This window comes from Drechmeria coniospora, chromosome 03 (genome assembly GCF_001625195.1).
Source record: "Drechmeria coniospora strain ARSEF 6962 chromosome 03, whole genome shotgun sequence".
NCBI classification, from domain to species: domain Eukaryota; kingdom Fungi; phylum Ascomycota; class Sordariomycetes; order Hypocreales; family Ophiocordycipitaceae; genus Drechmeria; species Drechmeria coniospora.
In genome coordinates, this window is record NC_054391.1 from 1,531,076 (window position 1) to 1,548,915 (window position 17,840).

Here is a 17,840-nt window from a genome sequence, read left to right on the forward strand (position 1 = left end):
AAAAGGAAAGCACGGGGGCTGGTCGGCGCTGGCGAGCAGCTGACTTGGGAGGGGGAAGGGGTGGGGTGGACTGGTACGTACCCTCCAATTGGTCCACCAGCTGAGCCGGACCAAAACACAAGCCAAAACAAAAGGGCTGTTGTGTTATGCCTCTCTCTTCCCTTCTGTTGTTTGTTGGTTTAGGTAAGCACGAACGAAGGTTAATTACCTGGAATTCCAGATCCCCAGCAGTCTCTCCCACCATCCGTCATCCATCGAGGAGAGGAAATGCGGGGCAATTCTGCTGGAAGGCTTTCAAGTTCCGGGACACCATAACAGAACCGGCGCAAAACAAACATTTATCCATCCAGTGGCCAAACGAACAACACCGCCGTTCACAGCTGTACATGACCGTAAATAACTTGCTCCTACACCGCCGTAGTACATAAGGCGGCACCGTATTCACTCAAGGTACATGTATTTCTACAATACGTCTTGTACGAGTGTACTTTCACTGTACATGTACATACCAATTGCTAGGTATAATACAATTCATGGGACATGGCACTTGCAGATACTTCCCTACCTTGGCACTTGGTAGGTATGTTCCGCACAGGACAGTTTGTCTTCATTGCCTATGACGGGTGAAAAACGTAGGTCTTGTCCGTCCGTATTGAAATATGCCCATCTGCCCGTCTGGGTTACATGTATGAGCGCAGAGGTGACGTTTCTACGACACACCGCCAACGTTCTAGAGATCCGACAAAAGCAACATTCAACGCAAACATTATGAGGCACTAGCATGTTCGAATAGTTGTGGTGTACGGAGTAGCTGGAGTACGTACCGAAATGTCATGATATCCGCATTAGGCGACAAGTTGCCATAAGTACCTGCACCAACAAGTAACCTACCTGCATGTATGTAATGAAGCAGTACTTGCAAGCACGGAATTGGTTCATCTTACGCAGGGGCAAGTAACACAGAGTACGGAGTACATGTATTCATGTCCGTCATACTTGTACTTGTGTACAGAGAAGTACTTGTACAAACCTGTTGGTACGGTCTCGATCGCCCCCCTTACATACGAAGTGCTCAAGTACTTGCATACGGCACGAAAGTGGGAGCCAAGCAAGCCAAGCAAGCCTATCTTGAACCTTCTGCGGGGGAGGTGATACGGTGACTTGTTGCCGCAGAATATCCGATGCTAAGGCTCTGGTAATTTCTCTCCGCTTCTCCGTATGTAGGAACTAAAACCCTAACAACCCCGCGCCGATCTTTGTCCCCACCTGCAAGGGAGATACGGGAACACATGTCAGCAACCACATGTCCAGCTCGCCGTTTGATCACCTAGTACTTGCCACCTACCTCATTCATTCATCACCTTGCACGTCAATTGCACAGGCCGCACATCAAACATCAACACCTCCCGTCATATTCCTTCTCCTTCCCTCCCAGCTGTATCTAAGCCAATATTGCCGAGTGAAGCTTTGAAGCCACGCCTGTGATACAATCAGCACCTTTTCGGCTTGCTTCGCCACTGAAATCCACATCCGAGCTTCCGCGCACCGCCAACATGTCCGCACCACAGCAGAAGCCGACGCAGAACCAATTTCTCAGCACCCTTGATCAGGAGGTTCGTCGGCAAGAGTCCTAGCCCTCTTCCATCCCAGACAGCACGAGGTCGGAGCCTTTAACTCACTTGACTTTCGACAGCTGTCCAAGTACCCTGCCCTGAACAACCTCGAGAAGTCGTCAGGCGTCCCCAAGGCGTACGCCGTCATCGGCATCGCCATCCTCTACTTCTTCCTCATCATCTTCAACCTCGGCGGTCAGCTGCTCACGAATTTTGCTGGTTTCGTCCTTCCTGGATACTACTCGCTCAATGCTCTGTTCACCACGAGCAAGGACGATGACACCCAGTGGTTGACGGTGCGTTGCCTTGCTGTGTTCGAACTGGCACACTCTCCGCATCTCTTGCGCACCTATGCTAACATGCGAGCAGTACTGGGTCGTCTTCGCCTTTTTTACCGTACTTGAGAGCTTCTTCAACATCGTCTACTGGTTCCCCTTTTACTATGTCTTCAAGTTTGTCTTCCTCCTGTGGCTGTCGCTGCCCATGTTCCGGTACGTGAACCCAACGATCAATTCCTCGTATATCCTCAGCCTCTAAACTGCTTCAGTGGTGCCGACATCGTTTTCAATTCTTTCCTGGCCCCTACCCTGAGCGGATACTTCCAGTCTGGCTCGCCCTCACCTTCGGCTGGAGCGCGCTCCAAGGCTGGTAGTGCCGACAAATCTGAGTAATCGGTGTCCGCCGCGACAGCTCCCGACGCAGCACCTCAGTGCCCGCTGTGCAAGCGAGGGGAGCGTTGGCTTTGACATGGGTTGTCGTTGTGATGATGAACCCTACAGCGATCGATAGGCACCCACAGCCAGGACTTTGAATGATATTGGATCTGCTCCGTACTCCTCGCCGCGACGGCATTTTATCACTTTAGTTTTCGGCCTCGATTTGTGGAACGGGACTACCTGTATGGCCAGATAGTGGACAATTGACATGATCCCTCCATGTGTCAAAATTGCAACATTCTGGGTGTTCCAGCCGCGAAGAGCAGTTTCACTCTGCGCTCTAGAGAAGGGGATTGCGAAACGAAGGGGCTGAAGGTCCTATGCATACCTATATGCTGATTTACATGTGCTGATACACGTTGTGTGACGCGTCAAGCCCGTGCCCGATGTTTTTTTTTGTTGCATGCGTAACTTGCTGAATGGTATTTTCTGTGCGCTCAATCCTTGCATGTGCGTGTAAAGTGCCTACATGCGCTTAGTTCTACAATTGTACGGAGTACGGTATTGGGCAATGGTCATTTCAGTTGCTTCCTCCCAGTGCTTACAACGTACTTGCAGCAAGTGCAGTACATGTATACTGTATGTGGTGGTTAACCTCTGGTGGGTCAGAGACTTCAGGGGTAAGGCCCCTTGATCCGATCGTCTCCTCCCTGATAAAGACAAGAGCAGGAGAACATAATACATGTCTTGTTCGTGTAGTGCACACACTACTCTTAATACATGTAATCCGTACCATGTGGTGTACAGAGTACTGAGTACATGTACATATGCTTATGCACCTACGCGTACATGTCAGAATATAGGGCCTTGGCTGTCCTGGGGGACTTTTGTGTTAGTATCATGAATCATGTCGTTGTCTCTAGATTGCTCAGGTTCTTTCGCGCAGGTACGGAGTAATTGTGCTTACATTTACTGTACAGTACATGCATGATCGCAGGGACCCGAGTAACTGTAAGGAATAGTTGTACAGAACGGAGTTCTTGCTGCAGAATGGGTTATTACAGGGCAGTTTTCAGTATCGACGCAACGGCTGCGCCACGTCAAAAATGGTATAGCGTTCAACGTGACTTGGTTTTCCAGCAGGATAGTACGGAGTACTTACATACACATGTACTTGCCCCTACTGTACAAGTAGCGCTAACTCTAATGGCACAACTCCAAGTACAACCACAGTACATGTACTCCGTACATGTACTTCGTATTACCTGCCATTCATCTGTACTTACGCGAGTACATTATCTGTATCACCGCGCTCAACCAACTTTGCGACTTGCCATCTGCCGTGATGAACGCCGGTCCTTTCCTCAAACAGTTCACATCAACAACCACCAGCACGTAATTCCTAGTTGCCGTGCTCAAGACGAAAGGCCGACAACCATTCAATCAACATGATAGCGCGCGACCGTCAACGGGTTGAGCATCGAGCATAGGCCCGCGGCACCGAGCTGAACTGTGCATCAGGGCTGCCCGCCCGTCAGGAGCCAGGTCGAACAGCCATACAATCGATTGCCCTTGCTGGGCATACGCCCAGCATGCAACTGAGTCCCCTGCAATCGCGGCTCGCAGCCTCGCTCGCGGCCTCGCTGTTCATTCTGGCTCTCTACCTGCTCCTCTTCTCGCCTCACGTCGCCTTTGCCGCCGAGCTGCCCGCCCTCGACCCCTACCACTCACTCATTACCGCCGACGAACTCGGCGACATCCTGCCAGGAGCGCATTACGATGCCGAACTCGACCTGTTCGACCGGAGCATCACTGGGCAAGTCCCGGACGGTGTTTTCGTCCTTGAGTTGAACAAGCCGAGAGCGCTGAATCTCTCCCCTGGCACAACCGCGTGCTATCTCGTTCAGAAGAATACCCTCTCGAGTATGGGAGCCTCGGGGAGTACCAACAAAAGCGAGGAGGCCCATGGCGACGGCGTTCATCTTTACCTATCGGCCAACACGTGTCTGCAACCATCTTCGTCGGACACGACGAGCAAGCCGACGCTGGCCCCGCAACTGATGCTCTTCATCTCCAATTCCAGCCTTGCCGGATGCCCGAAAGACTCTTCGAAAGCGCCGAAGGAAGGAGAAGGCAAGATATTCGTAGAGGGCGCCGTCATGTACGGAGTAAACGCGACGGGTGAAGTCTACATCGGAATCACGGCGCCGAATGTCTCGGCCGACTTCCGTGGAGTGTACAACTTCGAGGTTGCCGCCTCCCTCGACGGGTACTTTCATCGGTTCGAGAAACAAACGACTTCTGAGCTTTTGTGGATGGACAGCGATTCAACATCCGCACTGCTAGTCACACGGAACTTAACGGAAAATATCGACGACGTGCAGCGCATCTTGAGCCAGGAACCCCCGTACGAACTGTTCGTCACCAACAAGAACTCGAATGCTACCGATGGTCTCAAGCATTCAGTTTGCGGACTGAAGCATACAGCTCAGATTGTGGCAGATTATCGCAGCAACAGCAAGTTGAGCGGCTCTGTCCGCACCGCTTTGACTCTCAGGGGTCCTGGTGGGTTTCCGAAGCAGCAGTTTTACTTCGTCGCACTCAACGCCAGCTCGACCTACGATGGAATACTCGTGAAGAAGGCCAACGCGACGGCGAAAGAGAAGAGGCAAAATGGTGGAGTATCTGGCGTTGGAAGCGTCATCTTCAAAGCAACTGAATTCCATACAGTCTCCGGTGGGTCACGCGTGAGTTAGTGGGACTGAAATAGCGACCTCTGACAGCATATAGGAACGAACTGCAAGGTGGTGACGGACCTCGAGTTCTGCGACGAAATCCAGTACGCGGTGGCGGGGAATGACGCCAAGTTCAACAGCACAGAGTTGGCGAAAGCGTATGACGACTACGCAAAGAAGATGTACGCCAACTTTGAAAAGGTTCTGATGCAGATACCATGTGAAGCGGGCAGAACATCACGATACTCCCTGGCCAGGAAATGCGGCGACTGCATGGCGGCGTACAAAAAATGGCTCTGCACCGTAAGCATACCGCGGTGCGAGGACTTCAGGAGCAACAACCCGTATGGACTCGTGCGGAACGCCGCCCAGGCCTTTCCCAACGGGACCCTGCTGCCGGATGAGGAGAGGCAACCGCTGGAGCTTCTGCCTTATTCAAGGGTGTCGCGGAACTCGTTCATCGACAACGAGATTCAACCGGGGCCTTACAAGGAAGTTCTACCTTGCGATGACATCTGCTATGAGGTGGTGCAAAACTGCCCTGCCAAGATTGGCTTCGGATGCCCTGAACCAGGTATGGTGGCCTTCGAATACAGCTATGGTCGACGGACTAGGAACGGTTCGACTGTGGCATGCAACTATCCGGGCGAGGCACGAACGCCGACAAGTCTGGCCGGCATGAAGCCGCCCAGCCGTATGTTTCTCACCGGCGGGTTGTCGCTGGCCGCCATGCTCTTATTGGCGTGACAAGACGTTACGTTACACACGCAAACATAACTGGACCAGTGGTCATCCGCATACACCATCGAGCATGTGGTAGCTAACCATCCTAACTGTCGCTCTCGTGACAGATACTCACTCGATGGTTCGTTGCATTTGGAGAAAAGGGCGTCAGGGCCATGGCCCATTTTTACTCTTCAGAGAGCTCAAGTTCGCCATTATACAGGCCGGCTTACGGTTCCCATTCGCCGCGAGAGCGACTGATCGTCACACAAGTGCCATTTGCGGAGCCAAGGGGAAGGAAACAATCGCGGGCATGTTATTGCAGTTCATTCCGACATCATGATATCACGCGGGACTGGACAGTTTGATAGACAAACACAGCGATGCTGAGCGAGAGCCATACTTGGATGAATTTTTCTGGGGGTTCAAGTCGCGGCAGAGTCATGCGTGCATCCCTCGCTGCTTTTCTTCAGACACGGTGAGCAACAAGGGCATTTTGGGGGAGTAATAGACAATGGGATCGACGGATGCTCTTCGGCCCACTGCTAAACGAAATGTATTGAACGCAGCAATTTTACTCATTCCAAAGTGCTTGTTTTGTAATGATGACTACGGATGGATGGAGAGACCGCCGTCCCAATTTTTTCACCATCTGCTTACTCGTGTTGTCATTCATTCGGGGGCCAGCTTTCGCCTGATGCCAACCGTTGTCTATTTTAACATTCCACATCACTGCCCAGCGTGTCCCAGGGCTTCCCTTTCTCCTGCTCCATCTTCTTCCAGCGCAGACCGAGGAGCTTCCGCCCTGTGCCCTTGGCTGTTGGATCATCCGTTGGCGTGGACGTGTCCGACTTGGCTGCTGCTCGTCCTGCGACAGCACTCCATCCCGAAGCATCATTCCTGGCTAAATCCTCCCTCCGAGCAACGTGCTCTTTCGAATCCACGTGACAAAGCAGAATGTTTCCCGCGAGGCTTTGATGCCCAATCGTCTTCGCAAGACGAGGCTTGAGCTTGGCCAAGGCTTGCTCCATGGCTGGGGGAGATAGGAAGGCCGAATAGTGTGCGCTGGCCCGGAGAAGGACTTCGTCTGTTGGAAGGAAGCTAATGGCGAACCGCAACGAGGGTTGAGACTTGAAGTCATTCTCCAAGGTAGTAGCTACATCTTCGCTCGTGAGCCCAAACCGAGGCGACGTAAGGAGAAAGCCGTTAAATGGGTCTGCGGCTGGTGCAAACCGAGGTGTCTGTGGTCTGGAAGCAGGCACGGCAGTAACCTCAGCTGCCCGAGAGTCCTTGATGGCGACACATTGCGCCAGCGTTTTGCTAGGTGCAGACACAAACCGCTGCCCCTTGGAGACAATGACGTAGCGATAGGGCTCAACATCTTCGCTCTGGCTCTCCAACCCGTAGTCCTCTGCCAGGACGTGCAGAAACTGGCGGTAGATTGATGTCATCGGCTTGTACCTCATCCTGACTTCGTTTGGGCTCTTTGCAAACACCCGGAACTCTCGCTCCTGTGTCTCGGCCCACGTAAGGTTCTCCCTGAAGAGTCTGAGGGTGATGTCGGAGTATGGGATATGGTCATTGGTTCGGGATGAGGGGTCGATGTTGAGTGCCGCTGCAAGACGACGGTTGCGTTCCAGACGGAGGCATTCATCATCACATTTTATTTCTGGTCTCGGCGGTGTTGGGTTCGCGCTACTCGCGACGCACCTGACTTCCTGCTGACGCACGCCACATGGACAGCTGACAGTGGTTTTCGACGTGCAACTGGCAGATTCGTTGCAGTCTACGGCTGGTGAGCTACTTGTAAGCAAGATTGCAGGCTGGTGACGTACGAGTATGTCCATGGCAGGTGTTTTGGCACGGATGCTCACAGAACAGCTTGGTCTTGCCGCAGGTTTGCTCGCAACAGTCGTCCGTCTGGCGAGCATCTTCACAATCGCCAGGGGTGTGGCAAAGCTTTCTGCAAGTGTGCAGTCTAGTGAAAGCAGCATCAGCACTTGGTCTTGTGCCAAAGCTTGGCCTCGGCGCTACTTGCCCACACTTCAGCTTCTTTCCGCAGGGTCGTCCACAATAAGCCTCCTGAAGGTGGCAGGGTTGGCTATTGAGCTTTTCCTTGCCGCAGGCGCACAGTTTAGCAACCAAGAAAGGACATTTGGGACAGGCCGTATCATCCGGATGGCAGTGGTGGTCGACAGGAGGATGCCCACAGCTGGGCCGTCTCTGGCAGTTGAACCGGCAGTCGGGAGACCTCGTGCCGCAAGGCTGGGGAGGCTGAAGAACTGTTCGACCGCAGTTGCAACTGATTTCGTGGAAGACTGCTTCTGGACAGCTTTCGCATTGGCCTCGATGGCAAATCTGTTGACAGTCATGGCTACCGCATTTCAGCGGTCTTCCACAAGTCCGGATGCAGATGTGTTCAGGCTCGATGGAGTTGACATCTACCGCGGGCCGGTTCTTTCTCCTCGCCGCCTGCCTCTCTGCTGCTTTCTTTTCCCCTGGGCAACAGTGATCACCACATTTGTGGCGTCCACAGCTCAGGATCGCTTGGCAGTTCCTCATGCACAGCGGGCGTTGGACATCCCCTTGATGACAAACTGACCTGGTTGTCGTCCTGCCGCATCTGCAATCGATGTCGATGGTCTCGTTGCAGGATCCGCATTCGCCAGCATGGCATGTAGTTTTGCATGAATGCCCACAAGGAAGAGGCTTATCACAGGTCCGCTCGCAGTGAGGAATGAGGTCCTCGCAGGACTTTCGAGGCTCGTTCAAGAGTTCGTCCAGCGGGGTCTTCCCACAAAGGCAGTGAGTGACTGCATCTGGAGCGAATGGACAGTGCGACGGTAGCTCATCTTGGGCATGACAAGGCTTCTGGCACTTGTGAATGCCGCAATCGAATTTTCTTTCGCAGGATTCATCGCACTCAAATGACCCGTCAAAGTACGAGGCGTCGACGAGGCCATAACAATGCTCAAGCTCGCCTCTTTCGTTGCAGGGTATCCGCTGTTCGACGCGTCCACAATAGCACCTTGCGGCGACCTGTGCTTCACAGTCGCCACACAGGCCAGAGTGGCAAGGCCGGGGACAAAAATGTTCACCACAGGGTAATAAGTCCCCGCAGGTCTCTTGACAACTCCAGCCGTTCTGGTAGTCAGTTTCACGGCAGAGCTTTCGGGACGTCTCTTTACCGCAGAAGCAAGGTTGGGCCGGCCCAGTCAGGTCGCATGGTGGACAAGGTCCTGCATGGCACTGGAGGGCACACGGGTGTGGGCACGTAGGTCTTTGCTTTGCGCATGTCTGCCCACACGAATGCGGTGGCAGGGCCGTGCTAGCAGGTGGCGGGTTGAACTCCTTGCCACACCAGCAGTGGTAGGATCCCGGGTCATCCAGCAGCTTCGAGTTGCAACCAGGGCAACGCCAGGAGAACTCAGGAAGGGGCTCTGACGACTGCAAGCCATTTTTCTGGCTCTTTTGGTTGTCGTGCCAGCGCTTGGCACATTTGAGATGAACAACAGTCCAGCAAACGGTGCAGGACCATATGTGCGATCTCCGCAGAACATCGTCGGTGCATATGGTGCATTCATAGTTGTAGTTGCTGATATCATCGTGAATTCTTGTACCCAAATCAGAAGCAGTGGACTTTGGAAGCTTGGCTTTGGGCGGCCGCTCCTGAACCGCAGCACTGCCAGTCGCCGGTCTCTGGGGTTTCCTACATCATCGGGGTCAGCAAGGATGAGCACGGAGGTGGCCGAACAGGCCAAGGACAACGGAGCAGCACATGCCTCCTGCTGGTAACTGGTCGACCGGGGACAAATGCTGGCGCATCGGCGCTCAAGGAAGTCGCAGACGGCTCCTCGACATCTGCCCCAGTAAGATGGCCGCCAAATGCTCGAGAGGTAGCTGGCCCGGGTGTGCCCCGACGGGAAGGATTGCTGTCGTCTGGCCTGTGTCGTCGTCCACCGCGATTGTTTCTTCCTCGAGGCCTTCTGCCTGCTTCATTCGCCGTTGACTGAGACCCTCTCGAGGATGATAACTGTGACTCGGGTTGCGACGATGGTTGCGACGAGAGTTGTGGGACGTCGTTCTGGGCTGCGACATTTCTGGTGCCAGAATCGGGGCCGTCTACGCGGGCAAGGGCATTGCCGCCGCGCCCTCTGCGACGAACATTGTATCCGCCTCTGCGCTGTCGTTGGGACTGAGTCCTGTCCACAGGGCCCTCGGTGTCGGGCATACCCTGGCTTGATCGAGGGTATGAAATGACGACGCTGCCAGCTTGGCTTGGCGTGTATGGCGATGGTGTTGCGTCAATGGATGGCCCAGAACAGGGTGCTGTAAGCAAAGCGAGCTTGTTTCGACAGATAAAGGTGGCGAATGTAAGGAGGGGGTTATTTTGGTGATGGCGGTGTCAGGGTAGAATAGAAAGGCGATTATATAAAAAAGGTTCGTTGCAGCAGTAGTTACGCCGTTCGTTGTCGATAATTAAGTATGGAGAAAGGCAAGTTAATAATATTAATCGGTGGCCAAACCTGGAGGTGGTGGAGCTGAGCCGTCCATCGAAGTTGTTAAGTCATAGTACACTCACTTAGGTACCTAGTACCCAGATACTAAGGACCTAAGGGCCTAAGGGGGTAAGTAAGTCCACGTACCGACGACTAATTAGTTACTGTACTTGCAACTGCACCGCATACCAGCACAGGCCTCCCCGTCCTTACTGCTAGCTACTACTAGGTAGGTAATTATTACTACTTACGCAACAACACTACTAGGTACCTAGTAGTCAGCTGTTACAGTTACCATTGCGGTTACGGCAGGGGCTCGGGTACACATTGTGAGTCATCGCCATTTCTCAGCCGCTGAGTCAGGCAGTTGCGATCAACCAATATTACCGCAAGGCCAATGTCAAGCAACAGGCCGTCCCTTGGGTACGAGATGCGATCCATCAGTCATTCCAAGATCGAGCAGACGGAGTCATACTGCTGATGCATATTCTCCATTCGGTGCGTGCCTAGGCAGGTAGTTACATTTGTACTCTTGTTCTTGAATAGATGTGCATTTCAGCCACACTGGTAGGGTAGCACATTGAGTGAATCAATCTTTCATGCCTGGACTCTCGAATATGTTGGATGAAGCAAACAGCGCGCACGGTCTGGACGGAGCTCTCGTTCAAGTGCATTTAAGTCCATTTCTACTAGGCTGGGAGCTTGGTAGCCGTGGAGTGTCGCATGTGAGAGGGTGCAGGTGACGATGGCAGGACAGACGGAATTATCGGGTATGCGGCAGCTAGCTCCCGATTTGCTGATCGCGTGATGGTACTTCCGTGCGCGCGCATGCACATGCAGCAGCATGGGAGATCAGTGCATTTAGCTGCGGACTGCGGGCTATTTCGGTATCGATTCGAATTCCTTGACGGGTACAAGCGGCTGGGTGACTCCTACCTACCATGGCGTAGTAGCAATAACTACTAACCTTCGTACCAGTCCCATTCGACATGCAGGCACATCGGCAGGCCTAATGCATACTATTTCACGTACCTGGAGGCGAAAGGCAGCTCCGATGCCTTATGGCAAGGTTAGTACCAGCAAGTTCCGGAGGCAACTGAGCAAATTGCCAAAATTAGAAAGAAACGGCTGCAGCCTGCCATGACTTGGGGGCAGAAAAGGTCCAGGATAAAGCTGCCTTACTGCCTGCCTGCCTGACTGACTGTCTCGTTTGATGGGAATCCCACACCTGGAATAGGTCGTATGTTTAAACGTAGGGTGGATTGTTCATGTCAGCTTGTGTACGTTGCCTCGCTTGCCTGTTGATTTGGGTCGCGAATGGTCTACATGATCGCGTCGGCGTCTGACCACCAACCGGCTCAAATACACATCAAAGTGGTCTCCAATAAGAAGCGATGGGGTTTGTAATCGATTCCCAGGGCAGATCTCGTGGAAGGAAAGCCGGTCCGCGAAGAATGGGTAATTGCGACATACGAGACAAAAAGGCACTTTGTATGAAAGCAACCAGACGTTACTCCACAGCCCGAACTACGAGAGGACGTGCAACATCGCACAACAGGCAGCCACCAATACCAAGGAAGTCAGGTTGCCCAGTTGACAAGGTCCATACGTGAATGAATCCCATGTCGGCTGGATGAACACTGATAATGTCACATTGACATTTTCACCTCTCAAGGCCAGTGTCGTGTCAGCATGTACGTCATCGGGATCGTCGACTATTGATTGACCTGACGCGACGAGCTCAATTTACGAGCTGGACCTTTGACGTTGCATTAAGCTGAGGCTGCACTTAAATTGATGTATGTATGCAAGTGCACATGTATGAGTAGGTACGGGTTTCGTGTAATTATAGAATCGTTACTAGTAGATCGTGCCCATCATGTTCAGCCTTGATTTGGGCGAGAGCTTTTGTATTGATTATACGTCCTATTGCGAGAAGGTGATCGTTTTCCCTGGTTGGTGCGTCACTGTGGTGTCATTGGTCCTGGTGGATGGCATGGATTTGTATTGTAGCCTGAGGATCCGCAGCTGAAAGTGCTTTCGGAAGGCGCCGCGCGGAGAGGCTTCACCTTCTGTCTCAGTTGACCCTCATCCACATCCGCACAACCTTTCACGGCGAACTTGCTTGTCAACATCCATTCTCACCTTTCCTTTCATGCTGGCCATGCCAAAGGATAGTTGCTCTTGGGCCAGATCTATGCGTGCTGACAATGACTGCCACACCCCGGCATAACTGGCAGCCTCCTATCCTAGTGGTCAATGAACATTGCGAACCCACCGAATCTTTCTGCTCGTTCGACGAACTTTCAGATGTCAGATGGTTCTGGAATCACCGCCAGGGCGATAACGAGATGCTTTTCCCGCTGCAGAGCGAGGGTGGGGCACTTTCGGCTCCACGATGCTCGATCGCAGCAAATTCGCGTTCTGGAAACCCATCTTTCTACCGCTCGAAAGTCTGCATTGGATGGGGCGTCATGGAGGACCCCGTTTGCTCACACCCACTCGCACTCCGTATTACGGGTAGACACCCTACTACTACTCCCTACTTGACACCTCATGCAAGCCAAATCCGTTGAGCAAAAGGTCATGAGTTGATATCGACATGGACAAGGATCCGAGAAATGGCAAAAGCAAATGACGAGTCTACCTGCTTTGTCTTCGTCTTCGTCATCGTCATCCCTCCCGGTTGTACGAAACAGTTCATGCTCTCGTCACAAGAACGCTGTTAGGGCGCATGTAATCTCTCGCCTCGCCTCGCCTCCCATCCGGTCAGTGAAATTCAGTATCAAGCCGCGAGCGCGAGGTGCAACACCAGGTCTCAGGATACTCCGGAGTCGTCAAGTACGACAGGTCGAGCAGGCTGACGCAAGTTGTAGCCCGGGCGACGCGGAGATTATGCCACGTCAAATAATCCGCCCCGTACACATGCTCCGCTCACATCGACCGGCCTCTTACTCCGATGGGGAATGAAGCTCTCCAGCGATAGCAGCACCGGCCTGAATCAAATTACTTACGCAATTGAAACGGCAGGAATCCCTCCGGCGCGACGGAGTAATCGATCATACATGTACAGGAACCTGTAGGTACTCGTACTAATCATCGCAGGAGGGAATGGGATTCCCGTTTTCTCAAGGCCTCCCCAATTATCGCTAGTCTTCCTCGTATTCCCGCCGTGCCCACGCTGCCTGCATCGAGCTGCATAGGGCCGCCTCCAGCTCCGCACGCGATGCTACGCTGTACGCGTACCACAAGAGAACCCTGGTCTTTTCCTCATCAGTCGTCTGTGTGTACGCCTACATGTACGAGAAGGTCTACATGTACATGTTCGTGCACTTCACGTACAGGTGCTGCATCGACAACACTTGGCGCTCGCGGATCAACTACTGTTTGCACTTCAACCTGTGTCATTATCGTTGTCATTATTGACTCTGGGCCTGGAACCCTAGCTGAGGTCTACCGGTGGCCCTGAACAACCCATTTGGGCAACTCGTCGGCTTTCCTGCTTACCCGTTTTTCGCATCATGCCACGCTCGAGCTCTCTGGGATGCAACCTACCTACCATCAGACGAGCATCAGCCCTTCCTTGCGCTCTCCACTAATGGCATGTCCCCGGCTCATCTTCCCTTCCCACGGACAACTCCGTAACCTCTCTCGTCGTATTGTCGGCAGGGCTCCTAGTCACAAATGGGCTTGAGCGAGGACCAAATATATGGACGTCATACCCGCGATGCTCTCATGAACCCCCTTCACCTCGACACTTCTACCTAGTGTATATTCAACCCTGGATCGGAGCTTCGTACGCCCCTGAAGCGTCCCGTTGTTGTGCTGCCGCGTCCCTGGCGCGATATTCCGCAACCATGAAGCGGTCTCATATCTCCTGCGCCTCCCTTGTTACCCTGTTCTCTGCCTTCGCCCACCCTCACGCAGCTGCTCTACAGAAGCGTGACCTGGTAGCGCCAGCTGGCTTCGGCAATGGCTGGAAATATCAGGGTTGTTTCGTGTACGTTTCTACTTTCTCTTTCACCTGACGCCGAAGACTCATGGAGACTGACCGACAAACAGGGACGTTGGCCGAACGATTGACCAGGCTGGCACGGTGGACGTGAAGATGACGAATGAAGAATGCGTCCAGTATTGTTTTGGGAAAGGATTCCCTTATGCAGGAACAGAGTACCACAGTCAATGTTTCTGCGGCCAAAAGCTCGCCACCGGCGGCATCAAGGCTGCCGATGGTGACTGCAGCACATCGTGTGGCGGGAACTCAACCCAGCCTTGCGGTGGACCTGATCGACTCACCTTGTATTATTCGAGCCAAGTCAAGGTCCCGACGGTGAACCCCGGAGCCGATGGCTGGGCCTCGATTGGCTGTTACTCGTATGCTGTACCCCGGTAATTTCCTGAGAATCGTGCGACTGACCGGCTGGCTCAGCGAAGGGACTACGGGCCGAGCGTTGGCGCAAGGAATTAATGCAGTACCTGGCGCCCAGATGACGGTGTCCAAGTGCACGGCAGCATGCAAAGCATCCGGCTACGTCATCGCCGGTGTCGAATACGGAGGCGAGTGTTGTAGGTGATGACCTGACCAGCAGAGTCGAAGCGGCGCACTAACGAGTGACCTGAAAGACTGCGGCAACACCATCGCCAATGGCGGAAAGCCAACCAACAGCGGCTGCAACATGCCTTGCAACGGCAACAGCTCCGAGTATTGTGGCGGCGCCGGTCGCCTATCCATGTACAGCTACAGATTGGGAGGTGGAGGTGGAATTGATCCCGGCACCAGTTCCACCACGTCCAGTGTTGAACCTTCCACGACAGAGACTCCCCCTGAGCAGACTGGCTTCCCTCCGGGATGGTCATACTACGGCTGCTGGGTCGATGGAGCCAACGGCCGTATCCTCAGCTACCAGACACCCAACGATCCGAAGCGAACCCTTCAATCCTGTGTCAAGACTTGTGCTGATCAAGGATATACCATTGCCGGTGCCGAATACTTCACACAGTGCTTCTGTGGCAAGCAAATCATTAACAACGGCGTCAAGGCCAAGTCCGAGTCTGAGTGCAGCACCTCCTGTGGCGGTGACGCCAAGCAGAAGTGCGGTGGTCCCGGCCGGATGAGCATCATGTCCATGGGTCAACCCCAGGTCGTCGGTCCGCCGCAGATCGTCCCCAATGTCAGCGATTGGGCGTATCAGGGATGCTTCCAGGACAACATCAACCAAAAACGGACCTTTTTTTGGCAAAACATCTTCAACAACAACGACATGACCCCCGAGGCGTGTGTTAAGAAGTGCGGCGACTTTGGCTATATGGCCGCTGGCCTCGAGTACGGGAGGGAATGCTACTGCGGCGACCCGGCCAACATCAAGACGGCCGGAGCCGAAAAGGTCAGCGACAAGGAGTGCAACATTCCCTGCTCGGGAAATGCCTCCGCTCTCTGCGGCGGCGGGAGTCGGCTGACGACGTATTTCTGGAAAGGCGATCCGTTCTACTCATGGTCATTTCCCGAAATGGGCACCCCGGAAGCCGGCTCCTACGACTTTCTTATCGGCGGTGTCTGCATTCCTCTCGTGACCTCGCAAGCCATCAACGGTAAGGTGACGTTCCTGGAGAAATGGGGTACCGGTCCTCCCAATTCCACAGGAGCCTACGAGCTAGATCTTTCCTTGGTCGACAACTTCAAGGCCGCATGGCGCACCATGCATGTCAAGACTGACATCTTCTGCTCCGGCGGTGTCACTCTCCCAGACAAGGCTGGCCGCCAGCTCACAGTGGGTGGCTGGTCTGGGGAATCAACGTTTGGCATTCGCATGTACACACCCGATGGGTCCCCCGGTGTGCCGGGCAGGAATGACTGGGAAGAGAACGTCAACGTGCTGAAACTCCAGGATGGGCGCTGGTATCCCTCCACAATGAACATGGCCAACGGCTCGATACTTGTCATCGGCGGCGAGGAAGGCTCCAACGGCGCCCCCGTGCCGACGCTGGAAATCCTGCCACCAACCGGTACGAAACCGCTTTTCATGGATTGGTTGCAGCGCACCAATCCCAACAACCTATACCCCTTCGTTTGCGTCCTTCCCTCGGGGGGGATATTCGTCTCTTACTGGAACGAAGCCCGGATCTTGGATGAGAACACCTTCGCGACCATCAAAACCTTGCCCAACATTCCCGGGGCTGTAAACGACCCCAAGGGTGGCCGCACCTACCCTCTCGAAGGGACTGCCGTTCTGCTCCCTCAGCGAGCGCCGTACCGTGATCCTCTCGGCATCCTCATCTGCGGTGGCTCGACAGAAGGCCCCGCCAACGCCCTGGACAACTGCGTAAGCATCTACCCCGATGCACCCAACCCGAAGTGGACTCTGGAGCGCATGCCCTCTCAGCGCGTCATGTCTTGCATCGCGCCTCTGCCCGACGGCACCTACCTCATACTGAACGGCGCTCGCCACGGAGTCGCCGGCTTCGGCCTGGGCAAGAATCCGAACCTCAACGCGCTGCTGTACGATCCTTCCAAGGCGGTTGGCCATCGCATCACCGTCATGGCCAACACGACCGTTGCTCGCATGTACCACTCGGAGGCTATCACCCTCCTCGACGGTCGCGTCCTCGTCTCGGGCTCCGATCCCCAGGATGGCATCAATCCTCAGGAGTATCGGGTCGAGACATTTACGCCGCCGTATCTCCTCAAGAATAAGCCTCGCCCTACTTTCAATTTGTCCTCGACAGACTGGTCCTACGGACAGAAGGTGACGTTGACGGTGGGCAACGCGGCAGGCAAAGGACTGATCACGGCGTCGCTGCTTGGCTCCGTGTCGAGCACTCATGGCAACTCGATGGGGGCGCGCACGCTTTTCCCCGAAATATCCTGCGTCGGTGTGACTTGCACAGTGACGGCGCCACCAGGAAAGTACATCGCTCCGCCCGGATGGTATCAGTTCTTTGTCTTGAACGACGGCATCCCTGCCGTTGGTAGGTTCGTCCGAATCGGTGGCGACCCCGCCGGGGTTGGCAACTGGCCCAAGGGCAACGGTTTCACTCCACCTGGGATATAGACTATAGACGACATGCCGTGCATGGCACTGTACCCTCTGACGACTGCTATGACTTGACATTGAAATGAACTGGCGCGGGGGGGGCGGTTCCAGCGAATCGAGCAATCGGTGCGTCAATACACACTCGGGATGAAGAGAAGGAAGAGTAATTTAAATAGGTCGGAAGGATTTCGCATTGACATATATCCTTGTAATTTATAGTTTTTTTTTCTCCTTTTCAAATCTTTCACAGAAGTGAGTATGGTGTTAACGAAGCTCCGAAGCATGTCTTATTAATTCGGTACTTCATTCAATTGCTGGCGTACAATGTACATTCATTTGCCTGCCTACTGATTATCTTATCCAGCTCCATTGCAATGTGCCAATGGTTGATGTTCCGGCAAAAGTGATTCCCTCGGGAAGAAATGAAGCAGTGCTTCTGCGTACATGTTGATCTGCAGGCAGGTGGTTATTACTCAGGAGCAATCAACATATACCATATTGACGGAAGTGACAAGAGTGCGTCAGCACAGAGCATGCATATGCATCGTTGATACTGTGGAGACAATCACAAATACAATACTTT

At 53.8% G+C, this 17,840-nt stretch overlaps 5 protein-coding genes across 5 annotated transcripts; 3 read left to right on the forward strand and 2 right to left on the reverse strand.

Moving 5' to 3' along the window:
- Positions 1 to 1,553: 1,553 nt before the first annotated feature.
- Positions 1,554 to 2,284, forward strand: DCS_06291 (TB2/DP1/HVA22-related protein; the record flags this gene model as incomplete). The annotated part of the gene is made up of 4 exons (XM_040803582.1): positions 1,554 to 1,613; positions 1,694 to 1,909; positions 1,983 to 2,104; positions 2,161 to 2,284. The coding sequence occupies 4 exons, from the start codon at positions 1,554 to 1,556 to the stop codon at positions 2,282 to 2,284; spliced, it is 522 nt and encodes a 173-aa protein (XP_040653686.1).
- A 1,577-nt stretch (positions 2,285 to 3,861) lies between these two features.
- Positions 3,862 to 5,751, forward strand: DCS_06292 (uncharacterized protein; the record flags this gene model as incomplete). Its single annotated transcript, XM_040803583.1, has 2 exons — positions 3,862 to 5,005; positions 5,060 to 5,751. 2 exons carry the CDS (start codon positions 3,862 to 3,864, stop codon positions 5,749 to 5,751), a joined length of 1,836 nt encoding a protein of 611 aa, XP_040653687.1.
- A 692-nt stretch (positions 5,752 to 6,443) lies between these two features.
- On the reverse strand, positions 6,444 to 8,099 carry DCS_06293 (NF-X1 type zinc finger family protein; the record flags this gene model as incomplete). Its single annotated transcript, XM_040803584.1, has 4 exons — positions 6,444 to 7,342; positions 7,438 to 7,513; positions 7,563 to 7,705; positions 7,859 to 8,099. 4 exons carry the CDS (start codon positions 8,097 to 8,099, stop codon positions 6,444 to 6,446), a joined length of 1,359 nt encoding a protein of 452 aa, XP_040653688.1.
- Positions 8,100 to 9,436: 1,337 nt separating this feature from the next.
- DCS_06294 (uncharacterized protein) lies at positions 9,437 to 9,958 on the reverse strand (the record flags this gene model as incomplete). The annotated part of the gene is made up of 1 exon (XM_040803585.1): positions 9,437 to 9,958. One exon carries the CDS (start codon positions 9,956 to 9,958, stop codon positions 9,437 to 9,439), a length of 522 nt encoding a protein of 173 aa, XP_040653689.1.
- Positions 9,959 to 14,083: 4,125 nt separating this feature from the next.
- On the forward strand, positions 14,084 to 17,275 carry DCS_06295 (putative glyoxal oxidase precursor; the record flags this gene model as incomplete). Its single annotated transcript, XM_040803586.1, has 4 exons — positions 14,084 to 14,226; positions 14,289 to 14,600; positions 14,656 to 14,792; positions 14,850 to 17,275. The coding sequence occupies 4 exons, from the start codon at positions 14,084 to 14,086 to the stop codon at positions 17,273 to 17,275; spliced, it is 3,018 nt and encodes a 1,005-aa protein (XP_040653690.1).
- Positions 17,276 to 17,840: the final 565 nt, after the last annotated feature.